This window comes from Electrophorus electricus, chromosome 3, assembly GCF_041902795.1.
Source record: "Electrophorus electricus isolate QZ-2024a chromosome 3, ASM4190279v1, whole genome shotgun sequence".
NCBI classification, from domain to species: Eukaryota; Metazoa; Chordata; class Actinopteri; order Gymnotiformes; family Gymnotidae; genus Electrophorus; species Electrophorus electricus.
In genome coordinates, this window is record NC_137499.1 from 1207501 (window position 1) to 1227500 (window position 20000).

The 20000-nt window shown below is 51.3% G+C and overlaps 1 protein-coding gene across 12 annotated transcripts in view; it reads right to left on the reverse strand.

Moving 5' to 3' along the window:
• The window catches only part of sox6 (SRY-box transcription factor 6), a 163297-nt gene that overhangs the window by 44330 nt on the left and 98967 nt on the right, over window positions 1-20000 (reverse strand). For 10 of the 12 annotated variants that reach the window (XM_081708898.1, XM_035531260.2, XM_035531266.2 and 7 more), the window contains one exon: window positions 3225-3348. In XM_081708898.1, the coding sequence (XP_081565024.1) occupies window positions 3225-3348 (124 nt within the window). The remainder of the gene's footprint in view (window positions 1-3224; window positions 3349-20000) is intronic. The other 2 variants (XM_081708922.1, XM_081708900.1) reach the window with 1 other exon arrangement.

Here is a 20000-nt window from a genome sequence, read left to right on the forward strand (position 1 = left end):
GACAGGAATCGGCCTGGGTTCAGACCCCACTTCTGCCTGTCGCTTCTCACAAACATATGGCACCATTAAGCCACAGGCATGGGGAAAACATATACTTCCTGCCTCCTCTCCCTCTCTCCCTCTCACTCTCTCACTCTCTCTCCCCTGTTCACTTTGCAATCTTGTCCAGCGCAGCACATTGTGATACGACCAGGAAATTCAATCCCAGCCTGTGGTTGAGCAGAATAAAGCAGGCAATTGAAGTGATCTCACATAGTGCCATAAGAGAGGTAGAGTGTGGGTCATTACTGCCTGACGCTGGTCGCGCTAGGATTCTGTCTCTAGCGCTCCATCTCGCTCTCCTTCTCTCTCCTTCTCTCTCCCTGGGCAGACGTCAAAGGAACTGTCATGTGAGCCCCGAGCTGCTCTGGGTGTCAGGGAGTGGATGCAGAGCCAGAACGGGATGCCGGGAGATCTGTGTGTGGTGGTGGTCGATCAGGGGCAGGGCGGGCAGCTTGCATCTCCAGTGGTCTGGGCGGGATGCCAGAACACTGCCGGTCTGTCTGTGAAGGGGAATCTGGTTTGAAGGCCCCTCCTCCCATCTCCAGCCCTGCTGTTCCCAGGTCCGGCCTGGCCGTGGAGGTGCCAGGAGACTCCGGTCTTTGTGACCCCACACTGGGGGTCCAAGCTCTCCAAATGCAGGGGGGTGCTTTAGACAGAGTGTGTTCAGTAACATTCATGCCAGGTCAGAGAACAACAGAGCAGTCAGCGTGGGTTTTCCACATCACAGACCAGGACGCCAACCAGTGAAGCCTTGTAATTTCCCTCTGAGAGCATCTTTTTATTAGAGAAGAGTCTCATCAGAGAAGGTTACCTGCAAAGGACCATGCTTCCAAGGCTAGTACAGTGCTGGTTATGCTAAGCTTGGCCTCAGGAAGCAACACCAGCTGCAGACCACGTCAGGGCCCCTTTAAGTGGGCGGGCCAAGGGGCTGGCACATGCACGACCCCGCCTCCCCCTTGCCCCTCAGGCTACTGCTCGGCGAGGAACGTGGGAGGAGGAGGTGGGGTTTAATGATAAGGAGGAAAGCAAACTTCGCCACATCTCCGCCACACACCGCTAAACACAACAAATGCACAAACAGTGAGCTTTGACACCAAGGGCCCAGGGACTAATCACAAACGTGCGTGCTGGACCCTCCGGTCCCGGCCGGGCAGAGGTGGCCACCCACGAGCTGAGCGCCCGCCGGGGTCTCCACGGCCCATTGTGCCCTCGGTGCGATCTGCAGAATTCCGCAATTCTGCCGCCTCGCTCCGAGCAGGGCTTCCGTCTTCATGGCTGCACGCAGCAGGGATGTCCCTGTCCTCTGCGTCTCTATTTGACTAAAGGAGCGCAGGACGCGCACAGGCCATTAGGCACAGTGTGAGGGACAGGCTTGTGCTGCAGCTTCCCGGCGGGGCTGGGCCCATCAGTGGCAGGCCTCCTCACACGGGAGTTGCGCGTTAGCTCCCTGCGATCGCATTAGCACCTTCTCTGAGCTAAGAATAATGGACTCTCTCACGCCACTGATGCAGACCACGTGCTGGATCAGTGTTCCCTCTGCAGCTCTGCACGCTCATGAATAATGCAGGCTCTTCTACACATGTAGACGATTCCATTATAGCTCCTATTATATGTACTAAAACACTTGTGATGTCAAACATATTAAAAAATCAAACTGGGAAAAGAATCCCCTCAGGCTCTTTGTTCAGCTCGTCATGCTCGGCAGTACTCGAAAAGCTGACTTTCTTTTCATCGTTTACCTTTAGCGTGCATTTATTCCGCCGCGTTGCCACGCCCTGTAATGTTGTGCCTCTCACCTGCTGACTACTAAGCCTCTCCATTTGGTCTCTCTGTTCCTGTTCTGTTTTGTTTTGGTTTTTTTTACGTTCTGATGAGGTGTTGACAACGTGTGCTCTTTTCAAAGCATCCAGCCAAGACAAAAGAAGGCCAAAGCGTAACCGTGACAAGCTACACTGAAATGACGTTCTATTTTCTGACATCTCTTTTTCTCTCTGCTGTCTTTTTTTGCGTTGTTCTTTTTCACTGATCAGTACAGATCATTTCCCTGCAGGCCCTGATGTGTCAATAGATAAGCTTGGCAGCTGTGGGGGGGAAACCCTGCCTGAGCATTTCTGACTGTTCTCACTGACCCTGCAGTCAATACACAAGACAGAAGAAAAGACACATCAGACAGAACAATGCAGAGGCAGCCTTTAGCTCCTCTGTACTGAACCTGCCGTGATGGGGGGTTTGTTGTTATTGAAGCTGTTATACAAACTGCACTTGCATAAAGTGGCAGGTCTCACAACAATGAGAGATTGGGGGTGTAGGGTGGAGGTTTGGACCTGGCACGGAGTCAGCGTGCATGTTGTAGCAATTTCCTGAAAATTTGTTTTTGGATTTGGAATGCTTGCGTGAGGAGCAATTCTCGTTTTCACAAAAGGGGAAGGAGGACGTGTCAGAACAGGCAGGAGACGCAGAGCTCCTACAGAAAGCGTGGGCTCAGGGGCAGGTAGGAGCTCTCTGCACTGGGAACTAACTCTGGGGGAATTGTTCCCAGAGCCACTGGACCTTCTGCTCCAAGACCCAGAGTCTGGGAACTGGGAACTGAACTTAGTCAAAAGTATCTCCAGTGAGGTTTGTCATAAACTCTCCCCGCAGGAGGGAGAGGGTTTTGAGCACATTATGGAGACTTGAGCTCATTATGACGGCTTTTCATAGGCTTGTTGAAAATTAACCTTGTGGTGCACACGAGAGCCTCCAGACGGCGCAGGGCTGAACAGGAGGGGATAAGGTGGAGAGCACAGCTCTTACAAGGCATGAAGACTCAGGGTCATACAAGCTGTTGTGCATAAGCAGGGCGCGTGCCAGATCGAAGTGCGTCAGAGGGTGTGTGAGGGAGGGGATCTGTGCAGTGAGCTTAACTGAGATGTCAAGATATGTCTGCATCTACAGCTGTGCCACACTCACTTAAACATCAGCGACAGAGAGAGAAAGAGTGAAAATGAAAGAGAGAAAGAGAGATGGAGACAAACAGTAATCGTAAAGGAGAGGCTAAAAAAACAATGAGAAAAGGCTCGCTTGTAACTACAGCGTGGACATACGGTAATATAGATCTGCCCAGTAGGAAAGGAAACAGAGAGAGAGAGATGGAAGCGAGTGATTGAGGGAGGGAGAGAAGCAGAGAGGGAGAGAGCTCGTACCTGGCTTGTAGGACACGCCTGGCGGGAAGATGAATCCCTGCTGTGCGGCAGCGGCGGCAGCCAGAGTGCGCTGGTCATGTGGAAAGATGGGTATCATGAGTGAAGGCATGTGACCCTGGACCTGCTGAACACAGGAGAGCGAGGAGGTCACCCAGAGGCCCGACACCGCCCGACACCGCCCGACACCACACAACACCACCCGACACCACCCGACACCACCCGACACAGCCCGACACTACACAACACCACCCGACACAGCCCGACACCACCCGACACCGCCCGACACCACCCGACACCACCCGACACCACCCGACACAGCCCGACACCACCCAATACCACCCGAAACAGTCCGACACAGCCTGACACCACCCAGTCACGCCTCAACACCCCACCCTCCGCCAACACCACTCGCATACACACACACACACACAGGCACACATACACACACACACACACACACACGCACACACACACAGACACACATACACACACACACACACACACACGCACACACACACACGCACACACATACACACACACACGCACGCAGGTAAAGCAGCACTAGTTTCACTTTAAGCCGTGAGGGAAAGTCGTTGAGGGGCGGATTCGTGGAGGCTTCCTGTGTTCCAGAGCGCACAGAGCAGTGAGGCCGATGGCACCTGAGGGGTTAACTGTCCTGAGAACACTGTCACAAAGTGGAATAACAGAAGAGGAAGACTCTCACTCAGATGTCACAATCCCAGCATGTGAAGCGCTCCTCACTGTAGGGCGCACGGCAAAGCCACTCGGAATATCGCACTCTCGGGACGGCGTGATCGCGCGCAGACACACGGGCCCATGCGCGCACACATATGCTGGCCGCCAACGACCGTGAGTGACAGGAAAAGACCCTCACAGATATACGGCGTCTGTCTCATCATTCGAAGATCATTTATGCAGACGATAAACGCCCAGACAGCACTGTAATTTATAACAGCTGCGCTCAGCGCCGAAAAACATAACGGGTGGACAGGGCCCAAAAACCTGCCGTCCCCTCTCAGATATTTCATTTTTAATGCCGGGGTCTGGTGCTGCACAGGCCACTCCACTAACCGTCCAAGCGTCCGAGTTCTGTTATTAACCTTCAACATCATCATCCTCGAGTCTTCGTTGTCTTGCCAACACGTGCCATGTCAGGACATTCTCCGTAATCGCAGGACGAGCCAGAAAAAACCTCCAGACACAAGTGAACAGAGAGACAAAGGAAAGGAGGAAGCAGGGGTGCTTGGGTAACTCGCCGGAGCAGCCGAGAGACCCTCCGTGTGTTTGGAGAGCTCTGGCCGAGCCGATCGGGCTGTCGTAACCCGCTTCCTGGCCATGCTCATCAAGCTGCAGTGCTGCTACCGTGGACCCGAGGGACTCAACGCCACGCAGAACCTGCCCCCACCCACCCACCAGGGGGAGCCGACTTGAGTCCGGGGTTAATAAAGGTCGCCCCTACCCGCCCCGTCTCCCTGAGTAAACACGTTACAGAGCGTTTCAATGTTCAAGCGTCTTTAAAATCAACTTGCAATAAAAAATGGGTCTGGGTGCAATTACCACCGTGGCACTGGGGCATGAAATCAACCAGCGCTGCTCTGAGACTCCACGTTTTTTGCCCCGGCATTCTAGCTGAGGTCTGCGCCAGAGCTCCATTTTTCTACCTTTTGCCTGCCCACCAGCCCATCTCTCCTCAGCATCTAATGCCAGAGCCCTGTTCAGCCGGCCCGTCCCTTGGCGCTTAACAAGTGTTCAAGACCACTTTATCGATCTCAGAGAACTAAGCAAAAAAAGGGATATATATATAAAAAAACACTGCACTTTTCTGTTTACGGGGCTTTTAAACTCTGTAACTGCACGCTCATCATCACACCGGTGAGAACGCAGTAAGTGGTCTTCTGATCCTTCAGATGTGAAAAGTCATTTCTTGTGTGCTGAATAAGAAATATTGGGTCCCTGTGAATGACTTTACAGATCACTCAGAACCAAACCTCCCTCACAGAGACCTCTGTGTTAGGTAACAACGTGAGGAGAGTCAACCCAACAACGCCAAAGTTCACTAAGTATTAACCATCAATTTATTAACACAAATCAAACAAACTTGATATCTCTAATCAATCCGAGCATGTAAATTGGTCTCCTTGGAAGCTTATTAAAGGTCAGTCACTGACATGATTGCCATTAACGTTCTTCTCGTTGCCTCTGCAGAACGAATTGGCCTTAAACTCCTGTATTACACACAACAGCTGCGCTCAAAGTGGAACCAAAACTCCAAACCATCCACGTCAGAAACTGAGCACAGTGTTACAGTAACTGACACACAGACGGCTGGTCCATCAGACCGTCGGGTGTCCTAACACAGCAACGATGCCGTGGGAAGTCTGGATGTCTCCGAACAGGTAACGGACACTCGTTACCGGCCGTGCGGGTTCCTTCTGTGACTGGCAGAAGTAGGGAGGGTATTTTTTTCCTCCTTTAAAAGGAGAAGGAGCAGATAAAGTCTGAGCATGTGTGATTCGCAGTAACGAGATCTTTACATTAAACTTTAATTTCTACACGCCACATCAGTGAGTGACAAATCAAATCAGGGGCTTCAGAGAGGTCCTAAAGAGAGTGGAATTTGCATCCAAGCCTGTCAATTACTGACTGGTGGAGGAGATGAGCACACAATGGCCATGTAGATTATCAGTGGCAATTTGCTTTGACTGCTGATAGACACAGAACAGAATTAAGTGCATGAACTTAAGACAGGCAGATTTTGACAAATTGCATATCGCGCCACATATAAAGAGCAGCTCCTATCAGAGACAGTATCTCCCATTCTGTCCCTGATTAGCATTTGTGCACCGGGATGTGTGCGTTTCATCTTGGCCTCCAACGGGCCCTGGCCGCGACCTGCACGCGTGTGAAAGAACTAGGTCCGAGCAGATGTGAGCATCCCCTTCGTTCGCCCCCCGTCCCCAATGCGGGAACGCCTCATAAAAGGCGGGAGCAATGTAACCCCACCCCCCAGGGGCAGCTCAGCGTGCGGGTAACACGGCAGCTGTTCCCCAAAGCTTCAGGAAGGACAGCTTCTTTTGCCTTATGAGGAACAGGTGCTATCGTTTGTCCCAGAAGACCTGCCGTACAGAGGACGTAACATGGAACAGCATCTGTAGCAGTCAGTCAGGGCTGGCTTCACCCCCTACAACCCCCACCCACTGAAAGAAGCGAGAGAGAGAGAGAGAGAGAGAGAGAGAGAGAGAGAGAGGGAGGGGGCGTTAGAAAGCGAGAGTGGGCTTCCATATATCATCAGTTCCCAGCAGCTGATGAAGTCCGCACTGGTACACGGCGCAATCCGTCTCCCTGTCAGGAACACACAACGCCGGAACGTCTCAACTACTGTCAGCTGTTGTGCCAACAGGCCGAAAAATCCTTCAGGGCCAGAATCAGCTGGAAGTGTTTACCCCTCGGTCTCAGGGTGGGTGGGGGTGGGGGGGGGGGGGGGGGAACTGGGTCTGAGCAAATAGGCAGTTATAGATTAATCAATGCTGCTCGTGGTTCTGTTGACATCAGCACTCAGGTTCAGTAATGGTTTACAGCGGCGGTACACAGCTAATCCTGAGGTCAGACGGCACACGCAGGAAACGTGGACGAGGGGGGATTAGCCTTGCTGAAGGGCGGGGTGCAAAGTGGGGTGGGCGGGGCATACTGGGAATATGGACTGAAACATAGAAACACTCTACGTAACACCGAAGTGGCACACAGGTCGATACCCTCCTAGTCCTACCATGTCAGGGTCACTGCTGACCGACACCCAAATGAGATTGGTCATGTGGTCAGAACGTGACCAATGAGGGTTGGGGGAGATTGTAGACATTTCTAATAAAGGTTAGTATATGTGTGTGTGTCCGTGTGTGTGCGTGTGTGTGTGCGTGTGCATGCATGTGTGTGTGTGTGTGCGTGCGTGCGTGTGTGTGCGTGTGTGTATGTGGGCGTGCGTGCGTGTGTGTGCGTGTGCGTGTGTGTATGTGGGCGTGCGTGCGTGCGTGCATGCGTGTGCGTGTGTGTGCGTGCATGCGTGTGCGTGTGTGTGCGTGTGTGTGTGCATGTGTGTGTGCATGCGTGTGTGCGTGCATGTGTGCGTGCGTGCGTGTGCGCATGTGTGTGTGTGTGCATGTGTGTGCGTGCATGTGTGTGCGTGTGCGCGTGTGTGCGTGTGTGTGCGCGTGCGTGTGTGCGTGTGTGTGCGCATGTGTGTGTGTGTGTGTGTGTGCGTGCATGTGTGTGCGTGCGTGCGTGTGTGCGTGTGTGTGTGTTTGTGTGTGCGTGCGTGCGCGTGCGTGTGTGCGTGTGTGCGTGTGTGTGCGCATGTGTGTGTGTGTGTGTGCGTGTGTGTGCGTGCATGTGTGTGCGTGTGCGTGCGTGCGTGTGTGTGTGTTTGTGTGTGCGTGCGTGTGTGCGTGTGTGCGCATGTGTGTGTGTGTGCGTGTGCGTGCGTGCGTGTATGTGCGTGTGTGCGCATGTGTGTGTGTGTGTGTGTGCGTGCATGTGTGTGCGTGCGTGCGTGTGTGTGCGTGTGTGCGCATGTGTGTGTGTGTGCGTGTGCGTGTGTGTGCATGCTTGCTTTCCCCATCACACACACGGACGGGAAGTGGAGAGATACAAGCCATTACTACGGTTCCTGCCAGCACCCATCTTCCTGGCTGTCTTTATCCAGAGTCATCCAGGCCAGGAGACAGGCCTACTACCCCAGCAGCTCCCCAACACCTCCCCACACACCCCAACACCTCCCCACACACCCCACTCCTCCACCCCTGCACCCTGTGACATGAAACACACCTGTTTGATCTCTAGACAGAAGCGGTCCAGAACATAGGCTGCGCTCCTTTCCGACCAGGAACGGGGGTTGGGTAGGAGGAGTTGCCTTAACATGTCCAAAATGCCTTTCAATGCTGACATGATAAGGCGGCAGACAGGGAGAAGAACAGGGACCCCCCCCCACACACACACACACACACAGACAGACACACACACACACACATACACACACAGACATGTACACACACACACCTAAGTGCTGCATCTTAGACTTTAGCTGCACGTCGGCACACTGAAGGGAGAGACATGTCAATTCTGCCCATTGAAGTTCTGAATGCACAAGGTGTCTGAATCCTCAAACGCGTCTGCTGTAGCCTGACCACAAGTGACAAAGTCTCGGAACAAAAGCATTAAAATAAAAGGACTTGTTATTGGGATAAAAAGGGCTTTTTCTGCTACTATAAGCACACTTCACTCGTCCTGCAAGATCCCCCACACACACACTCACACACACACAAACACATGCACGCACGCGCGCACACACACAATCTAATTCAGCTCCAGGCTGCCCCAAATGCCAAAGACTGTGGAAGAAAACCACTGTGGGGGATCCATTACGAGGCAGAGTGATTCTAGAGGAGCTGGCAACCGAGCTGGAAGCGCACAGTCAGTGGTAACGGCATGAACTGCAGCCGCTACTGTGCGAGCGTGCTCAGTGAGAACTTTCTGGAAGCTCACCAAGAGAGGGAGAGCAAGAGGGGGAGAGAGAGAATGGTAGAAGAAGATAATTTTAAGCAAACTCAACCACTTCTAGGCTCGACAGTCCACAAACATATTGTTCTGGAGAGATTAATCCATTAAAAATCCCCAAAATACCTAAACAGACATAATCCCACAACACTGATCATTTAGAAGTTAACTAGACCTCCTGCGTGAAGCTGCTCTGAGCTGCCTTTAATACATATACATACACCAATACAATTACTCACACACACACACACACACACACACACACACGGTGCCACCGAGCTGTTATGAATGTGGCCGCTATTCTGCAGGGCCTCTAGCTGTTGGTTCAGTCACTGAGGATAACCAGATCAATAGGACTGAGCGGACTTTGATCCCGTCCTGTTTTCTGGTTCAAGCCATATTCAAGCTCCAAGTCTCCACCCCTGAGCCCTTGCCATAGAGCCAGTGCAACGCCCCGGCGAGGATCTGCAGAAGGTGGCCGATTTGGACCCTTGTCCACGCCACACTCGGGGTGGGGGTGGGGGGGGGGTCTTCACTCGAGCCATGAGGGCCAGATGCACGCTGGCTTATCAACTTTGGCGGAGGGCCAGGGATTTCGGGGACTGACGGGTCAAAGATTAACATCTAGACCTGAGCGCTCTCACAGGCCGGCTCAGATGGCGTTTGCATAGAAAGACATGCAAACAGAGAGCAGGGGGTTGTGGGTAAGAGCATGACACGCCACTGGCCACTGAACAAAAGCACCAACAGTCAGGGACTAATGTGCCCTGCCGTCTGTGTGTGTGTGTGTGTGTGTGTGTGTGGAGAAGGTGTACGGAAGGTGCACACACACCGCCCCACTCTCAACCAGCGTCGAGGAACCACAACCTCTTCAGGTTACGCTAATTCCTCACACAGTAAAACAAGCCCTCTTGGAAAAGTGCCACTCCAATATGTCTATATTAAGTCTGTTAACTATTAAAAAGCAGGCTAGCCCCCCCCAACCTGAGTCTCCCTGTCCAAGAGTGCGAGGCAGGGAAGACTCTGATATTACTGACATACGCAGACCTCCGCACAGTCCACTCTCAGGACCACAGCACACTCACACCCCTCCGGTTGTCCTTAATCGAAACACAAATTTGAATTTGGGAATGATCAAATGCACAGCTTCATACAGAGATGAAATGGCTGCTTCTCGCTGATGTGTAGAAATCAGTGAATGAAAAAAAGTACAAAGGCAGTAAAGGAGGATGGGGCATATCCGCAGAAGAGCTGAAATGTGATCAGTGCATGTTCAACAGAAATGTGTACTTAAGGAGAATTCTTGTATGAGCCTCAAAGAAGCTAAAATGTAATTTAAGTTCGTAAATATTTTAGGCAATTAGGTTTGTGTTGCATCTAAAATATCAAAGGAGAGCCCAAGGTTTGGAGCCGTGAGCTCTGCACTGGTGTTTGCTAAAGTGTCTTCTCACGCATAACGGGACTCGCCAGGGTGGGGATAGGTCAAACAAACAAACAAAAACAGTGGACATAAAATGCCAAAAGTGGTTTTCAGTGACGCGGCTAACGGGTAATGAGAGGAGAAGAGGACAGGCATTATTCTAGAAGACCACGTCCTGGAACCATGGCGAAAGGCATCGTGAAAAAATGACCCACAGCCCTGGACACGGCAGAGGTGAGCCGGGCCGCGGGATGGCAGGATAGGGTCCCGGCGCGAGAAGAATTCAGGCCACGAAACCTTTCCGTTAAAGTGGCATCACTCTGCAGAGGGGTTAAATTCTTCATTTAGAGGTGATATTCAAGAGATTGCTACATGCTTTTATGAGAGTTTGGCTTTAAATGTAGTTAGATTGCACCTCTAATGGCTGGAAACGATGGACGGACTTTGGCATTGCGTGTAGAAACACACAGCTGTGAATATACGAACCAGATTTAAACATCTTCCAACATCTGTTCATTATAACCACGGCGTTTGTGACAAAGTACATAAACACGTTCATAGTGTTTCCTTTCATCTGATAATCATTGAAATGTCCTACAAACGACTCCTGTAATGCACTGATGAATTACAGGAGTCATTTGCTAAAAAATACAAAAAAAAAAACCCCAGGCCTTTTTCTTCTTTCGCTGTTTTTTCCTGCAGCCTGATTTGCGAACACACAAGTCAGCGTGTCCGTGCAAACCTGCAGGCTTGCGAGCCGCTAAAGGAGAAACGTTGTGGGCGTAATTCTGACGTGCAGCAGAGACTGAAACGCGGCCAGCCTGTAACCTAATAACAGAGCTGTGCTGGGAGGGACGCTGTCCTCTCCTTCTTGTGGACCGAGCCAGTGTCTTCACAATCGCGTCTCAGCAGCTGAGCCCCACGGGAGGACAAGTCTGTTGTCCGGCTGAGACGCAGAACCGTGCTCCACTGTCATGTGCACACCCGGTGACGGGCCAGAAGAATTATGAAAAAACAGAAAAGAGGGAGAGAGGGGGTGAGAGAGGAGGGAGGGCGGGAGGGAGGGAGGGCGACAACAATTCAGTGTCTATGAAAAACGGACGCAGGACAAAATGGCCCATTCATTGTGTTCCGCGGGGAATGCTGGGACTCTCCTCCGCCCCGGACCAAAAACAAAGCAGCCCTTTTTTTGGGCTGCGAGGCACAGGGGCCTGAATGCTTTGCTTTGCCACCCTAGCCCTAAGAAAACACGGGCCCCCTTTCAAAACTGCAGAACGGCCGCACACAGTAGAGACTATTAATGCTTCAACCCCCCCCCCCCCCCCCGCTCCCATCCAAGTGTGTGCGTGTGTGTGAGTGTGCCCACAGCGGAGGCTGAGGGACATGTTAAAAAGCCACTGCGAGACAAAACAGTTTGCTCAACATTAACAGGGAAAACAGTGGCCCAGGCAGGAGGGTAGAGAAGACCGAGGCCAAATCACACTGAAGGATGTGTTCCCGCCAGCCCGGAGCGGGCTGACCCGCACCGAGAGCCAAGCGCGCCACAAAGAGACAATTCGTTAGAGGAGAGTGCAAGAGGGTACTCCGCGTCCCGACCCCGGTACCTTCACAGTGCCCTGTAGGACTCCAGCCCTCGTCCAGTCATCACGGAGAAGCAATTTCCATGGAGCACAATTTTGAGGCAGCACAACAGTGGCCTCTGGGAAGGAAGCTGCTTCATTCATTAGCGTTATCAACTGGCAGGGGATTTTGGTGTTATTTCTGCCGCATACATTCCCGAGCCTGTTCACAAAACCCCTCAGGTGACTAATCTGAGCCACGCCCAGATGCGACTTCGCACCTTGCTAACTGTTCATGCGCCAGCCTGGTTTGCCATGCCGAGCAGGTTCATTAGTGCAGCTTAGCTGCCGAGGTGTGGGAACACAGCGCTCTCCTGATAATTACCAGGATGCATCAGGAGCTCGTGCATGGAGAGCCCACAGCCGACCCGTTCTCCTCTACCTCGGAGCGCTCGCGGCGGACCTGTTGACCTCTAACGCAGCTCTGAGCACTGACACAGGTGCCCTGAGGTAGCGACAGGCAGTCTGACCCAGAGTTTAACGTACCGCATGACCGCATTCATGACTCAGTCCACCAAAAGAAGCGAATCGTAGTTCTGCACTCCTGTCAGCCGCGGGAGAAAGTTACGCGGCCGTACAGGTCTAAAACTGCACCTGCTGCTCACCTGGTTGTCGAAGAGCAGAGCTAACAACAGCTCCCTGGGCATGCACACACACACACACACACACACACACTGTCGTACTCATACATATCTGTAAGTCACTCTGGATAAGACTGTCTGGAAAATACTGTATCCCGCTGTGTCTGCTATCCCAAGCACCATTCCCAAGGACAGCCTTGCTTTCCTGAGGACACTCTCACTTGTCTGACAGTGATGCTACTGTTTGTACTCCTAATGCTGAAATTTGTTTGACTAGGCTGATGTCATTAAGTGTTCTGCCTCTATCCACTTAGCTTCATTTCAAAACCATCACAGCCCTCTGCTGAGGTTGTAGCTATTAGACTGATTTTTGTGCAACATTAAGTTTTAACACAGGGGCTTGCGAGAGCTTTATTGTTCAGATTGTGCACACGACTTTATTTAACGTCAGCAGTTATTCTGCTTCCTGACAAAAGTCACATTTCATAGCTAATTAAATTGATCCCCCCCCCCACACACACACACAAACGCACACACACACACATACGCTCCAACCAAGCACACTAAATGGAATTATTTGTATCCAAGTGTCAATATATTAAATCGAAAGGGGGCTAACGAGTCAGGTCATTGCATTCTTTTATCTCCACTCTCGAATGCTGGGATCTTCATCAGCTAAAGTCTTCCTCTGAATGGAGGAGGGGTACAGTTCTGACTCCGGGTCTCTGGGCGCAGGCCAAGTGTGTGTGATGAGCGTGTTATGGGCCCCAATCCGACTAGCAGAAAAGCCAGCAGGCTACAGTCTGTAAAAATCACAGCAATTTCATACATGTGTACACACACATGTGCACGCACGCACACACACACACACACACACACACTAATTTCTGTCCCTATTACACTCTATTTGCCTGTCAGACAATGCTAATTAGAGCGCAATGTTTTCAACATTGTCAGGCTATGAATGAGACTAGCGTGGCAGATCACAGGAGCTCTGGAAGACAGCAGGAACAGCGAACAAGGCGCAAATTAGGAGTGTTATCTTTGTTCAATTACACACCCCAATATTTATCTCAAAACCCCAGATAAATAATTCACTATTATAAAAAGTGCCTGGTGAATTTGAGGAGCCTAATGAAATACTGGAGTTAATCATTGTTCACCGATTTAAGAAGGCAGCCCACATTTCTCATGGCTAAAGACAAAGCTACAGTAATTAGGTCGTCTGGAGTGGTGGAATAACACCAGCGAGATATGATCGTGGAGGCGAGATCCAAGGGACGGCTCCGAGCAAAGATCCTGCACGCTAATGAGTGTGGCGTTAAAGACCCGACTCACAGCGGGCACTCACCTCGTGCGGACACTACTCACCTGAACAGCGTGGCGTTACGTGAGCCTATCAAAAGGATGGCAGAGCGTCAGCGTGCTGGACTCTCGGGAGGAGATCCACGTATGAAGAGCACAAAGGCTGCGGTGTTTAATTAGGCGGTTTCCTTCTGTCCGGCCCAGACGGGACTTTTCTTTATTGAACTGTGAATTCTGTCGCTAGGCTGTGACAGTCGGATAGGGGAGTGTGTTCTGACAACAGCACTCTGTTAGGCAATAACTTACACACACACACACACACACACACACACACACACACACCCACACACACACACCCTGGTCCCTGACAACAGCACCCTGTCACACAGTAACCTCCTCACACACACACACACACACTCCTGTTTACATATTGTTTTTTTCTTTTCTTTTCTTTTGCTCAGACACTAACAAAATCTTTGAATGAACTGTTTTCTGTTAAGAACCTGATACCGCCTGATTCATCTCATTCAAATAACACACGCACACACTCAAGACCATGTGAGGAGAGTAATTATGTTTAAAGGGGCGCTGAATGTATATGAGCACCGGGGGTTTCTGCTAGTGAGTGAGCACTGGCTCTGATTAACCCTTTAACCCCACCCCATCTCGCCCCCCCTACAACTCCAGCAGAGTAAACTGGTCTGAGGCCAGCCTCCCAGTAGTCCTGAGGAAATGGTACACATATGAGAGAGATCAGGCTCAGACACACACACACACACACACACACACACACAGGAACACAGAGACATATGCCTGTCAGCCCTCAGGAACAAAGACTTGACCTGGAGGTTCTCTCTTCTGACTGGCCCCTCTGTATATTAACAGTACTTATATTCAGACAGAGGAAAACACACACACACGCACACACACGCACACACACACACACACACGTATGTACACACCCACCCACTCAACACACACACACACACACACACACACACATGCAAATGCACACACAGTCAGCTTTGGTTTACTTTGGTTTACATTGCTGTCTGTCTGCCATTGCTATGAAGGTGGTTAGTTGTGTATAATTAGAATGAATCTTTTATCTGGGGTGGGGGTATATGGGGGTATATGGGGGTATATGGGGGTGAGGGGGGTGTGCCGCCATTATCATTTAACCCTTGGAAGCCTCCTGCTGCTCCCCTGCTCCAGAAGGACCACATGAGAGGAACCTTTTCTGCTTTGAAGTGTGTGCTGACAACAGCTTCTGCTTTATCTCTGCTAGAGAGAGACACCTTGCCTGGACCAGAGATACCAGAGATACCAGAGAGAGAGAGAGAGAGATACCAGAAAGAGAGAGAGACACCTTGCCCTGGACACAGACACCGCAGAGAGAGAGAGAGAGAGACACACACACACACACCTCACCCTGGCCAGGATGCAGACACTACGGAGAGAGAGAGAGAGAGAGAGAGAGAGAGACTACCTGACACATGAAAATACAATCCATCATATAGCCATTTAGGATCATTCAGACTTGCAAGATAAAAAAATAACTAAATTGATTTCTAAGTGCTTTGGGTTGGCATAACAATGTCTCGTGTGCCTCAGAGCTGTAGCGGAACTCCTTAAGGGGCAAGAGAATGTAGAGAGGAGGGTAGAAAGGAGGAGGCAGAAACCAGAGAGCAGCAGGGAGACGGATCGGGGGTGGGAGAGGAGGGGGAGCTGGTGGGGTCAGCGGACTCCGGAAAACAGCCACGTGGAGGTCTCTGTTGGAGTAGAGCTGGGGACGTCCCCGGGGTGCAGATAAGTAAAAACAGTCCTGCATAATGGCAGAGCCTTTAAAACTCAGCACGCGTGGGTGGGGAGCGGTGTGTGTGGGGGGTTGGTGGGGCGTCCAGTCGTCTCCACGCCAGGCAAACGCAAGCTCTGTCTGATAAAAAGTGTGGTTGAGGAAAGAAGGACACTATCGAGGATACTGTCGTGGCGTGGCGGGCGGAGCCCCCGCTCTAATAAGCCTTCTGTTTGCAGTGAGATGAGACACACATGAGATGAGACACACATCATGGTGGAATTCTTTTCTCAAACACAACAGAGACTTTGGCTCACTTTTCAGCGTGTGAAGATAAAGTTCAGACTGCCCTTTGGGGGAATCGTTCTTTCTCCTGAAGTGTGTGTGTGTGTGTGAGGCGAGGTCTCCACCTGTGCATGTCACCTCAGTGCAGGCTGTACCAGCCCTGGTGTTCTGGAATGTCTGGCTCAGAGCCAGCTTGGGAGTCTCTGCAGTGTGAGCTGAGACTCACCCAGCTACTACACACACACACACACACACACACACACACACAGACCTCTATTGAGTTGAGCCTCTCTCTAACAGGGTGCCTTTTCTCTCATACACCCCCCACCCCCACCCCCCAACAGCAACCCTTAATGTTTCATGTGTAACTACATAAGTGCTGATGTAGTGTTTTCATTAGAAAATCTCAAAATATCAAAAGGTACGATGTTGCTGTCCTGCGTCTTCACCGATACACAGACTGTCCACTGTTACAACACAGTGAGGGTTTTGCCATTTTTACTAGTCTACTCTTGTGTACAGGTATAATGACAACATTTAAATGAACTTGAATATAAGTGAAGTTTATATTAAAATCGTATTTTCCAGATTGTCTGGGACAGAGCAACTTTTCACTGATAGGGCAATGCATCAAGGGAATTTTTCCTCAGCTCATGCAAAGCAGAAATGGAAGTTCTAAGGTGATTAATCACAGAATGAAAATTCTGCAGGAGAAACAAGTGCTTGTCTTATGACTTTCAGCACGGTTTATTACGTTGTTTCATAGACTGCTGCTCCTGTTGCTAACATGCACGTTCCTGGCCCACCCTGTTCCCACCATTACCACAGCCGCACGGGTCCAAGATAAGCCTCCAACTCACCGGCTGCGGGAGAAATAAATCCAAACAGCCCGAGTGGAAGCGTCATGGAGACTGGCTCCACGTAAACCTTGGCACGCTGGCCCAGACGGCGCTGTAGCTGAGCGCGTAAGACTGGTACCTCCTTGCCCCTGCCGGTGGGTTTTGCCTTCCGGATGAAGGTGAGTAAGTGACTTATTTGTCCGGCTTTAATTGTCTTAAATAAGTGACACATTTTTCCGCTCCCGGATCAAGATCTGACTTTGACATTTGTTTTTAATTGTCCCAAAGCCCCAAAACCTTGGAACTCCGGGAGGGCGTTTGCGTTTTCAGCGCGGTAATCCCCTCCTTGGACAGAATTACTTGCTGTATGGAATTTTTGTAACAAGAGGCTTAGGCTAACCAAATAAAGGGTGTCGAGCGTGGGGGTCTGATAAGAACATAGCACCGTAATCTACACATCTGCTATCTTAAGACAAGTGACATTGTAATCCCAAAGGCAAGGAATCAATCCCTCTCACACTACCTGCCTTCTGTGTATAAACTGTGAATAGAGAAGGCAATTTAAAAGTGACTGGCTTTGACAGCAGACAATTCCAGACTCTCTCTCTCTCTCTCGCTCTCTCTCTCTCTCTCTCTCTCTCTCTCTCTCTCTCTCTCTCTCTCAGTAGGGTGTTCTTTTATTGGGATCCCAGTCAGTCTGGTTAAGGAACTTGGTGATGTGATTACAGGTCACCTCATCAATAATAGCATAAGGAGGAAAGAAAGAACGCTCCTCAGCCAGAACAGTAGCATGGATCTCTTTCTATCTCTCTCTCACTCCCTCACACCTCCTCCTCTCTAAACGGTCGCGCACACGAGCCGATCCCAGCGTAAACTGACGCCCCCCACCCCCGTTTTAACCGCTCACCTTTAACTGCTGCTCTTCTGTGCCCGGAGAGCTTGGTCGCAGCACTAATTAACTCAGAGGTGTTGTGCGTTACAAGTCCCCTGAACTGATCAGAGGGGCCCGCAAGTGCGTTAGTAAGCCGCGCCCTTCCCTCACTCCGCTCATCCACGTCCCGAGGCTCTCCTCTTCCTCCCGGGCCCAGCGAGGAAGACCGAGGGAGCGAGGCTCTGGGACTGATACAAAGGGACTGACTGGGGAATCGTGGATACTAGAGGAGAGCGAGAGAGTGGATATCGGCTCGAAACCGGAACTTCTCTGGCTAGTGCTTGTGTCTAACAGCCTGGATGTCAGACGTCTGGCTGCTGGCACCCCGTCCCGGAGGAAGTAGCCGAGAGGCAGGTGGAGACGCTGGGAGTCCGCTGAGTGGGTCCATGCGGAGAGAGTGTGTGGAGGCCCGGTGAGTGAAGGGAGGGAGAACAGTACCTCACAGCTCCATCACTGGCCTCTGGAAGTGCACTTAACAGAGGTTTTGACTGTGTGGCTTTGACCATGTAAATCAAACAAGTTTGCTTTACCCTGACACACTGGCACAGGACGTGTGTATGTGTTTTTAGGAGTAGGATATCTAAAGGGTGGTGTTGGGGTGTCTGAAAGTACAGGACAGAGTTCTCCAAACCCTCTCAAGGTTGGAGGAAGTGACTTCTACACTTTGCAAGCGGAATGCCTCATTCGGAGGCCCCGGGCTTTGAAGTGGAAATCAAACGCAAAGAGAGATATAACCCAAACACCTTAACCGGCCGTGACCCTGTCTGGAGTAACGGGTGAAACTTGAGAGACTGGAGGCCAGGAATGGGGCGGGGCATGGCGTGGAGGGAGGGCTGCAAAGAAAGATTGACGGACGTTTCAGGTACATGATTGGACGTGGGCCTGGGACAGAGGCAGCGTGGGCAGAGATGTGGGGAGAGCCGTACCTGTTTCCACTAATAGAGAGAGAGAGAGAAGGAATGGTGGAGAGCTCCACCAGGCACCAGGAACTATTCCACGCCCTTGGCTTTCATGTGTGTGCTGTGTGTAAAGACCTTGAGCTCTGCCACCGGGCAGACTGGGCTAGTCCAGCACTCGGGCTGGGTGGTCTGCTAACCTCGCTCACTGGAACAGCACATACCACACACACACACCCCACCACGCAAACACACACACACACACACACACACACACACACACACCCCACCACGCAAACACACACACACACACACACACACACACAACCCACCACGCAAATACACACACCCCACCACGCAAACACACACACACACACACACACACAACCCACCACGCAAACACACACACCCCACTTCGCAAACACACACACACACACACACACAGCCACAATCTCTTTCATTCTTTGCAAATATTCCTGCCGTCTGTTTGGTTGCCAGCTGGTGTGAAGACTCCTCTCGGGCTGCGGCCTCATTTCAACCCTTTTTGTCTTTCCACAGTTCCCATAATTACCCAAAAAACAAAGTGGCACAGTACTGCAGAAAAGTGGCCCTACACTTTAAGACGATATGTCTCCCGCGTTTTGTTCTGTACACCTTTAGCAGGACACCTGTGAACAATCAGAGTGAGAGAGAGAGAGAGTGTGTGTGTGTGTGTGTGTGTGTGTGTGTGTGTGTGTGTGTGTGTGTGTGTGTGTGTGTGTGTGTGAACCACCTGCCACACCACCACCCCCAGCCAGGGCAGGACCCAGTCCTTCTGGCCTTCAGAACCACACCCACCCCCACCCCAAAAAACAAGAGAAAAAAAAACTATGCAAACAGCAACTGCACCAGGCCAGGTGTTGTTAGACACACCTACTCGATCTCGCACGCTCAGCCCTTTTTTTCATTAATTAGTGAGTGCTAATTATACCCCCTCCTCTTATACCCCCTCCCCTTATATCCCCTCCTCTTATACCCCCTCCCCTTATACCCCCTCCTCTTATACCCCCTCCCCTTATACCCCCTCCTCTTATACCCCCTCCCCTTATACCCCCTCCCCTTATACCCCCTCCTCTTATACCCCCTCCTCTTATACCCCCTCCCCTTATACCCCCTCCTCTTATACCCCCTCCCCTTATACCCCCTCCTCTTATACCCCCTCCCCTTATACCCCCTCCTCTTATATCCCCTCCCCTTATACCCCCTCCTCTTATACCCCCTCCTCTTATACCCCCTCCCCTTATACCCCCTCCTCTTATATCCGCTCCTCTTATACCACCTCCTCTTATATCCCCTCCTCTTATACCCCCTCTTCTTATACCCCCTCCCCTTATACCCCCTCCTCTTATATCCGCTCCTCTTATACCACCTCCTCTTATATCCCCTCCTCTTATACCCCCTCTTCTTATACCCCCTCCCCTTATACCCCCTCCTCTTATATCCGCTCCTCTTATACCCCCTCCCCTTATACCCCCTCCTCTTATATCCGCTCCTCTTA